At 35.6% G+C, this 10,127-nt stretch overlaps 1 protein-coding gene across 1 annotated transcript in view; it reads left to right on the forward strand.

Annotated features, from left to right (window-relative positions):
• LOC106872556 (UV excision repair protein RAD23 homolog B) overlaps positions 1-10,127 on the forward strand; it is an 82,667-nt gene that overhangs the window by 45,858 nt on the left and 26,682 nt on the right. Inside the window, exon 2 of the mRNA XM_014919583.2 lies at positions 4,946-5,024. Within this exon, the coding sequence (XP_014775069.1) occupies positions 4,946-5,024 (79 nt within the window). The remainder of the gene's footprint in view (positions 1-4,945; positions 5,025-10,127) is intronic.

Here is a 10,127-nt window from a genome sequence, read left to right on the forward strand (position 1 = left end):
AATTCTGTGCATGCGTGAAACACTGGGAGGTTTTAACTTTTTGAAAGCGGATAGGTGATGGGTGGGCAAGGTGGGGGAAGGGGCATATAGTGTGTCTTTAAGAAAAATTAAACTTGAAAAAAAAAAGACATGTTTCCCAGATTCGTAATCTCTGTATTTTTCTACGTGGATAAAAAAAAAAAAAAGTTAAAGTTAAAAATTAAGAAATTGCAGTGGGGACAGGGGGAAATTAAAATTTTGAAACCGTGGTCTCTGGGCAAAATCGTATTAACCTGCTCTTATACGATGAAACCATACATAGTTTGTGATCCTTCTTAACAAAAGAAAGCATTTTCATGCAAATTGTAACCCCCTACCCCCCACACTTTCAAACAAACAAACAACTTCCATTACACTAGTAATCCAGTTCGCCATAAATCAACTGTGCCAATTCTGCTCATAAGAAAGGAACAAATAATACAATGTGGCTGTATGTCATAACACCTGGGCAATTATGTTGTAACTTTGAGATTTTGAAGAGATAACTTAATTTTTAGCATGATATTGTAGGGTTGGTGTGAGGGGCCAGATCTGGCCAGTTTGGTCATTAAACAGGTAAAACATTTTGGCCAGATATAGCCAGTTTAAATGCTAAAGGGTTAATGTGTTTCTGTTGAAACATGACCAACTAACAAATATGGATTTTTAAATTTTGGCACAAGGCCGGAAATTTCAGGGGAGGGGATAAGTTGACCCATGCTCAACTGATAATTATGAAAGAATGAAAGGCAAAGCTAACCTCAGTGGAATTTGAACTCAGAACATAAGGGCAGACACAATTTATGCATTTTGCATGGTGTGCCAATTCTGCCACCTTGCCACTTTACATCTACCAAATATTGGTTTCAAGTTTTGGCACAAGGCCAGAAATTTTTGGAGAGGTGTTTAGTTGATTACATCAACTCCAGTACTCAACAGATATTTATTTTATCAATCCCGAGAGGATGAAAGGGAAAGTCAACTTCAGTGGAAATTTAGCTCAGAACATAAAGATGGATGAAATACCACTAAGCATTTTTCCCAACATGCTAATGATTCTGCCAGCTTACCGCCCTCTGCCTGACTATCAAATTTGACTTGACTGGTGTGAAATAGTTCTATGCTTTTGAAACATTGGCATAACTTCCATGTAAGATCTACAAGTTACTTCACCAAATATTTAGATCCGTCCTTTATATTGCATTAACAGAAATAGACTGGCTGGAATTTTTCCAAGGCCCTCTGAGTTTCAATTACATGAGAGTACTGAAAAAAAAAGTTCTAAATTTTCTCGTCTTAGAGGAATTGTGTACTAAAGAGTAAATATAATTGACTTTTGTCTCTGTATGTTACTGAAGAGTAACCCTTTTGAAATCAACCCACCCAAGATCACCTTCTCATTTTATGGTACAAAATTTCCTGTTTTAAAATTGTCTAAATTCAAAGTTTCCAACAAAACTTCTTGTTAATTTGTGTTCTAAACACCAGCTTAACAATGATAAAGTTATTTACGATATTCATTTATTTCCTTCAAAATTAATTGATATGAAAGCTGGGACTAGCTATAGTGGTATCAACTAATACTTGTGAAAGGCAAAGCTAACCTCATTGGAATTTGAACTCAGAATTTATGCATTTTGCAGGGTGTGTCAATTCTGCCACCTTGCCACTTTACATCTATTATATGGGTAGAATTGGTCAGGTGCCAGATAAAAAAAATTTGTCATATCTCTTTATATTCCAAGTTCATTTACCCCATCAGGGATGATAAGTAGCAATAATGTACTAAGGCTCAGTTCAGTCAACAACTTGTAGCACTTTTAGAAATCATTATGGTTGGTATTTCCACTGTTGTATCACCAAAGACTGGTGTCACAGTCCTGTCAGCATCTATTCTCACCTACTTTTTCCAGTTGCACTTTCAAAGTAATTTTTTTTTTTTTTTTTTTTTTTTTTGTGTTAGTTAGGTAATACTTAAGCTCTCATAAATAGCTGGCTGTCTACACAGCCCTCAATGACATTTAAGTACTGGGATGGTGCTGCTATACACATGAAGACATTCCAGTCTACCCTTTTATTCTTCCACCAGTCACTCTTAATTTTAGTTTCAAGATATAGCTCACAGATGCTGTGGAATGTATCATTTGTGATGTTTCTGGTGTATCAGTGGGGTTTTAGGTCTTTCAGCATCAGATCCCCTTCCCAGTTAACCCATCTGGGGTTGATCAAAGTCCTGGCTTGCATTCCAGTAGCAACAAACCACTGTTCTGTTCACTTTATCCAAAGCCACTTAGTGATAAAATTTATAGCCCTCCTCTTTGCTGCTTGAGTAACTCCAAGCCCAGTCAGAGCTTTGCAGAATGAATGCGCCACAGGACCCTGGCAGCCCACACTATCTTTCTACTTAAACCCTACCAGAAAAACTTAATTCCCTTCCTAAAACTACAACCTTTTTGAATTCCCTTCCCATCCGTGTTTTTGATTTTTTTCACTCTCTGATCTACATATGTCTCCACTGATAGCCCAGTATTCTTGGTACATCAGTAATGGTCATGGGCACTGTCTCTCCTGTTTCTGTAAATGTGACCTTCATAAGTGATGTAGGGAGATTTGGCTATTATTTAATAGCAGTTTAGGAGATTAAATTATAAAAGGAAAATCAATGTTATCTGGTGAACTTAGTGTTTGGAATGATCATGTTTTCTCCTTGTACCATATACTGCTTGAATCTGTCTTGTATTAGAACACAGTACTATATATGTGGAACAGTTTACAACTCTGTATGGGGAATGCAGCATTTCACTTGGTATATGTCATATATGATATGACACAAATTTACTCATTGATATATTGGAATTATTGATCAATCAATCCATGAAATACTACAGTTTCCAGCAGTGAAACTGGATTAACAAATGGAGAAACAACACTTGCCTGACAACTTCAGGTTGATTTCTATTGCTTTCACATGTGTGTGTGAGCACTCATTTCCTTTTTTTCCCTACAAGTGATGTGTTCTCTAATGGTAACACTTTACATTAAGGTTACATGAAATGTTCAGACTGTGTCACATTATCTGACCTTATAGCAACAAAAGCCAAACTACTTCATACTACTTCGATACTTTATACTCTCATTTTGCTTTTGTTTTGGAAAACCACTGCATAGTTTTGTGTTGCTCCAAGTAGTTGTTGTGTAACTTTACTTGGCCTCGGTGAAGCAGTCCTGTATGGTTAACTAATTGCTATTACTTGCTAGTATAACTTAGTAACGTGTATTATGCTTTCATCAGCTGGTGTCTGTATTTGCGAGCAGACATAGTCACCCTTTCAGTTTCCCCACCCATGATTTAGCTGAGCCTTGAATGTGACAGATTGAGAGAGAAAAGGCTGGAGTGACTTGAAATGGAGTGCCTTGCTCAAGGACACACGTTTTCTGATATAGGAATCCAAATCACAGCTTTATGATCTTGAACCTAATAACTATTATATGACTTCATTATAGATAGTGGTTTGTTAGATTAGCATATTGCTACTTTATCTAATGACTAATTATTATATCAAATAACATTGCTTTTGCTGTCATTTCATTTATTACTTAGTATTCTTTCCTCCCTTTTTTTTTCTACTATGTATTATATTAATATCTTTGGTAATTCTTCACATTATTGTATCCCCTATATGTACTGTTTTGAGCTTTTATTGAAATGTTTGTTGGAAAGATGACTGAAGTGTGACAATTTTAAACTGAATGCCGAAATAGATCTATATCTTACTATTTTACCATTCCAAGTTCAAATTTTACAAGGTTTTTTTTTTCTTTGTTAATCTTTGAATCTGTTTATTATGTTATGAAATTCAATGTATAGATTCTCTCTTTGATACAAAGTTAATATTGTTTCTGGTTCAAATAAATCATTAGTATGTTTCATTTTCAGATATTAAAAATGGTTAAAACTTTACCAATTTTCTGTATTCGTCATTCACATTAGTTTATTTTCCATTTTACCACCCCCACCTTTTTTTTTTTAATTTTGTTCACTAACTATTTGCATTGAATGTAAAACATTTCTACAACAAAGGCACAGCCATTTTGAAAATATTTGAAGCTAAATAAAATTCCCCTCTCAACTTAACTGTTTTGTTTTAAAATGATTATCTGGTAGAGTTTGCTGTTGTTTATACTGACTCTATTACAAACAGCAGTTCTTACAAAATGGCTTCAGTGATGACTTTTACTGCATCATACGTGCAACTATGTCTTAGTAATAACTCATTTATCAGTGCAGAGATTAATATTTTTTAATTCTTAAGTGAAACAAGTTTACCCAAATATAACCTGTTGTGGTTATAGAATCCAAATAAGTAAATTGTTCTAAGAATTGAATGTTGATCTTATTGACTATGGTATAAAGTTATATACACTCTCCTTTAATCTCATCAATGTTTATTTTTTAATTGCTAATCTCCATCTTAGTTAATTTGATTAGAGTCTTTGAAATTTGATTTACCAGTACAATATCAAATGAGGAAGTTTGCAGCAGCAGCTGTTAAAATTTTTTACTTTACTGACTACTTTACTTCTTCAACCAATCTTTTTATTTTAGGCATATTATTGGCCTCTTTCTCTTATCTAAATTTAACCCAGGAAACTTTCCTATTAAGCAGTCTTCTTGTATATATAAGAGACATAGGTTGCATGTTTGTGGGATACACTGTGTACATGTCTGTAAGATACACTGGTCACATATGTTTGTGAGATTCTGTCCTGTTTGTGATACATGTTTACATGTTTGTGAGATATACTGTTTAAGTGTTTGTGAGATATCTTGCCCACATACTTGTGAAACAGTAAGAGGTAACTTGTAACAAATATCCTTTTACAAAAATATCAAAATATCACTAATGTTTTTAATATTATTTTCCAGGTAAAGCAATTAAAGAAAAAAGTTGAAGAAGATAAGGGTAAAGATTATCCTGCAGCTGCCCAAAAGCTGATATATTCAGGTAGGTTATCCTTAGGTTTATCTGTCAACTGTAGGAAATAATTTCTAATCATACTTTGCTCTAGGTTTTCGTAGTTGCAATGGATATGTTAGTGAAAAATGGTTTTTCAATGACTCAGCATTTTCTTCAATTTCATTTTGGTTCAAACTATCAGCTGGTATCAGTGAAGGAGGTGAAATATTAGATTGTAAATTATTTGATGTTTGCTGTGTCACTCAATTCCTTCATAAGAAGAAAAATTGTTTTTTACGTTGAGAATATCAACATGGCTGTGTGGTTAATAAGTTTGCTTTGCAACTACTTGCTCTAGAGTTTGATCACAACTGCTTGGCAACTTTGATAAGTGTCTTCTTACAATAGCCTTGGGTCAACCAAAATTTTGTGAAGTAAATTTAGTGAAAGGAAAGTGTGTGGAAGCTTGTTGTGGAAACCATTTCTGCTCTAGGGCAGTAGACTTACATCTTTCAGCCAATTTAAAACATAGCCACCTGAAATTTTCATCATCATTGGGTTGAGCTTGCTTAGATTTGGATGACACTGGTCTTCCAACCAAATATATGTGAGTGCCTCCTTGTCTTGACATCGCATGATTGTTGTAAATGTCACAGCCACACAATCTACCAAAAAATATTAACTTACTTGGAAAACAGGTGGGGATTGATGACAGGAAAGGCATGTAGCTGTAGAAAATTTGCCTTAATAAATTCCGTCTGATCCCTGCAAGCCTGGAAAAGTAGACACTAAAATGAGGGTGGTCTCTGACTCACTATGTAGGAGATGAAGCCATTGATGTACTAGTTATATCAGCATGTATAGCTGTATATATTCCTTAAAATGCCTGGATAGATTGTTGAATGTGAGTTATATTAAGGAGACTTCTGCTGAGTGAGATGGTGGTTACTGTAGTGGCTGGAGATGAGAGCAGGAGATATTCATGGACTAACTGTCTTCTGTTGACAGTGAATAATGAATTCACCAGATTCAAAGCATGGGCTGTGAATTTGGAGAATCTGTATCATAATGACGATAACAAGACCTCAGTGAATGACTGTAGTGAATTGGCAGAAGGTTAGAGCATTGGTTAGTATGTCTTGTGGCGTTTGTTGACTCAGTGCTTTGAGTTCAAATACAACTGAGATAAAATTTGCCTCTCATCCTGTCAGGCTTCATTACAAAACTTAGTGACCCAGGATAGTAGATTGGCAGAACTGAAAGAATGTCTAAGCAAATACATTACATCAGTAGTTACCAACTTTTCTTTACACTTGTAACTGGTTTCATGGAAGACAATTTTTCATGAATCAAGGGATCATGCACATAACAAAGCACAATAAAGGATGTAATATATAATTAAATTATTACATATATAATGCAAATATACCCTGTAGACAACAATAATCCCTAACATAGAAAATTTTCATTTTTATTTATTTCTCTGTGCTGCCTGATCCATTGGTCCATACTGGTCTGCAGCCCAGTGACTGGGGACTCCTGTATTGCAGTAATTGTACTGGCTCTATGCATTCTGGGTTCAAATTTTGCTATGGCCTACTTGAAGGGTTAGACCTAATCTCTCATCCAGTTTGACACTGTCAACTAGCACCTAGAGTACCTTTAGTTGAGTCTATTTTGTTACTAGCATTTGGGACGTATCTCCAGTTTGAGAATGCCTTTCAACTCTCTCCCTTCTTCCTCAGTTTTGGAAGCTTTTCTAAAGGGACACAAGTACTGCCTTCCTTAACTCAAAGTGAGGTGGAAGTTTGCATTTTAATAGGTTTCTGAAAGAAGGAAGAATAAGAAATAGGTAAGTTAAATCTTTAAAGATCTGATAGAAATTACTCTGGCAAATAGATAATCTCTAATTATGTCGTACACACTGGTGACTGATGGCATTTTATGAGAGAAACCATCACATTTTAGAAGTTAATGATCTTCAAAGATTACAGTTTATGATTATCCACTTGAAACTAATCATTTTAGTTATTTTATCTACAGACAGTTACTTCTTTAGCTTGACATTGACTAATTTTTGTTTTTTAGTTTCTGATGTTGAGTGAGGGAAGCTAGCTGAGTAAAAAGAAAATTGTGATTGATGGTCTTGTAAAATAGCTTTCTAATAATTTAAACCGCAAATTTAGAACATTGCTGTCTCTCTTTGATAAATGCAAAATATAAATTGATAGGAAATAGGTGTTCCTGTTGATATAAAATGTTAATACTGGTTTAACTGATTTGCAATCTATGTCTGAATCTTTAGCAGAGAAGTAAACAAAATTAGGTGAGCAGTTGTGTACAATAATTAGCATGTTTGTATCATGGAGAGTTTGAAACTCATTAGTCATCTGGTTAGTTTCAGTTTTAAGCCTTCAGCATTTAAGCCAACCATATCTAAACCAAATATGCTACTTGTTTTATGCTCAAATTAGCCAGATTCAGCCTCTCACACCTACCCTACAATGTCATTCTAGAAATAAACAACCACATCGTCGAAATCTCAAATCTGTGAGATAAACCATAATTAATTCAAAACTATGTGAATAAATAAGCATTACATTTGACAGAGTAATCTGAATGCTAAAGGGTTAAATTTATTTTAGTCGACCGGTTGTTATCTTTCTGTGTTACTGACTGACTGACAAAGGAATTTTCTAGACTATGTATTTTAGTTTAAACCTCAATCACATATAATTAGCAAGTTTAAAAGAACATGATGTGTTCTTGTATTTATTGCTATAATAACTATTAAGAATGGATTGTTATGTTTTTCCATACACTGGAGACTGGAAGAAACCGAACCGTGGTTGTTTTAACAAGGTAATTAGAAAGTCTTTGAAAGAAAGGTAAAACATGTTTTTAAAAAATGCTGTGAAAGATCACAGAAGTTAAGGGGAACTTGAAATCCTATTTTATTTAAAACTAAACCAATTAAAACATTTCTTACCTCTCAGCTGAGTGATCTGTCAGTTGGCTATGAGTATTATTAATGTAAGTAACTTTTGGAGAACATTTTGCTTTAATGGTGTTTCCCCGAGCTCTATATCAAACATGATTTACAGATGTTTGTTTTGAGAGAATCACTGCTGAAGGAAATTTCCTTGCTGTCCTACATATTCATGCAACAGACTAAATCTTTCTATGTTAACTGTAATGATCTCTGCCCCACACTTCTAATTTAAAAGGAACCTCATCTGTTGTGGGCAACTGATGAGGTTTCTTTTATATGGCACTTCGTCGGTTATGACGACAAGGGTTCCAGTTGATCCAATCAACGGAACAGTGGGCTGTTCCGTTGATTGGACACAGAATGTGACAAGGCTGGCCCATTGAAATACAGGCACTGCTCATTTTTGCCAGCTGAGTGGGCTGGTACAACGTGAAATAAAATGTCTTGTTCAAGGACACGTGTCACTAGGAATTGAACTCATGGCCTTATGGATTGTAAGCCGAATACCCTAATCACAAAGCCATACACCTTTTACCTCCAAAGTGATAAAACCAAAAAAAGAAAAGAGCTTGTGGAAAAGTTTGAAGATGAAGACTTTGAGATAGTATTTTATGACCAGATGCCCTTCTTGTTTCCAACTCCCCAACAATTTTTTTTTTTTGATCTATTGGTTATCACGTATTGAGAGTATTAGCTGCAGAGTATTGCCATTTTGCTCATTGTTCTACATCATGCAATGTGCTATATTGGCACATGCTCTCTCTCTCTCCCACACACAGAAATTTTGGTAAAGCATTGTATGATATTACTTTAAGGAAACCTGTTATGTAAGGCTGGAATATTGCGAAAAGATATAAAGTAGACACTGGAGCTTGGTTCTCTGGCTTGCCTGCTCCTGTCACACTGTCCAACCCATGCCAGCATGGAAAATGGATGTTAAATGATTAGATATTGGTGCCATCAATACTGGATATCTTAATCTGTTATTTAATTTTATTCAGCCCCAAAGTTTTTAGAATAGATACATGGAAGACTGGTGGGAATATTATATGCATGGACTTCAAGGGCTAGGCTGCTATTTAGTTAGATAATTTAGGAGTTAGTTATAGGTTTACTAATTGAATTAATTTACTGGTACTGTTTTTGTACGTAGGGTAAATGTGTTTCTTTGTTGTAGTTAAATTAATAATGTTAGTGTTTAATCCTTCCTGTGGAGGCGCAATGGCCCAGTGGTTAGGGCAGTGGACTCGCAGTCATAGGATCGCGGTTTCGATTCCCAGACTGGGCGTTGTGAGTGTTTATTGAGCGAAAACACCTAAAGCTACATGAGGCTCCGGCAGGGGATGGTGACGAACCCTGCTGTACTCTTTCACCACAACTTTCTCTCCCTCTTTCTTCCTGTTTCTGTTGTACCTGTAATTCAAAGGGCCAGCCTTGTCACACTGTGTCACGCTGAATATCCCCGGGAACTACGTTAAGGGTACACGTATCTGTGGAGTGCTCAGCCACTTGCACGTTAATTTCACGAGCAGGCTGTTCCGTTGATCAGATCAACTGGAACCCTCGGCATCGTAAGTGATGAAGTGCCAACAACAACAACAAATCCTTCCTAGAATTAGGATTGAATAAATGCAGTGATATCTAAGGCATGTTTGTTCCCAAACAACACTTATTTTAGTGCTGTTGACACTGCCGTATTGAATGGTACTGCCCAGGTGTTGAAACCATAGTGATAGTTGTGGGGCAGCTGATGATGGAGGTATGTTGGATTGTTGGTATGGCTGTTATTGTATGTGCAGAATAGTTTTATAAGACATCCATTTTATATATATCCGTATGTGTCATAAGATGCAAATAAAAAAGGTTGGCACCAGGAAGAGCACCCAACTGTAAAACATTTTAAAACAAAAACAAAAATCCCAAAATAAACTTCCATCTAATCCATGCCAGTGTGAACAATGGAATGTAAAGCAGAGATGATGATAGTCTGAAACCAACAATAACAAATCATGTTGTATGGTATATTGGCACATACTCACATACATTCAGGCTACAATGGCTGAAGACTTGTGACATGCTTAAAACTGTTTTGAGATATACACACACACTCACACTCACGCTCTCTCTCTCTCTCTCTCTCTCTCCCTCTCTCTCTCTCT

The sequence above is a fragment of the Octopus bimaculoides genome, chromosome 9 (assembly GCF_001194135.2).
Source record: "Octopus bimaculoides isolate UCB-OBI-ISO-001 chromosome 9, ASM119413v2, whole genome shotgun sequence".
NCBI lineage: Eukaryota > Metazoa > Mollusca > Cephalopoda > Octopoda > Octopodidae > Octopus > Octopus bimaculoides.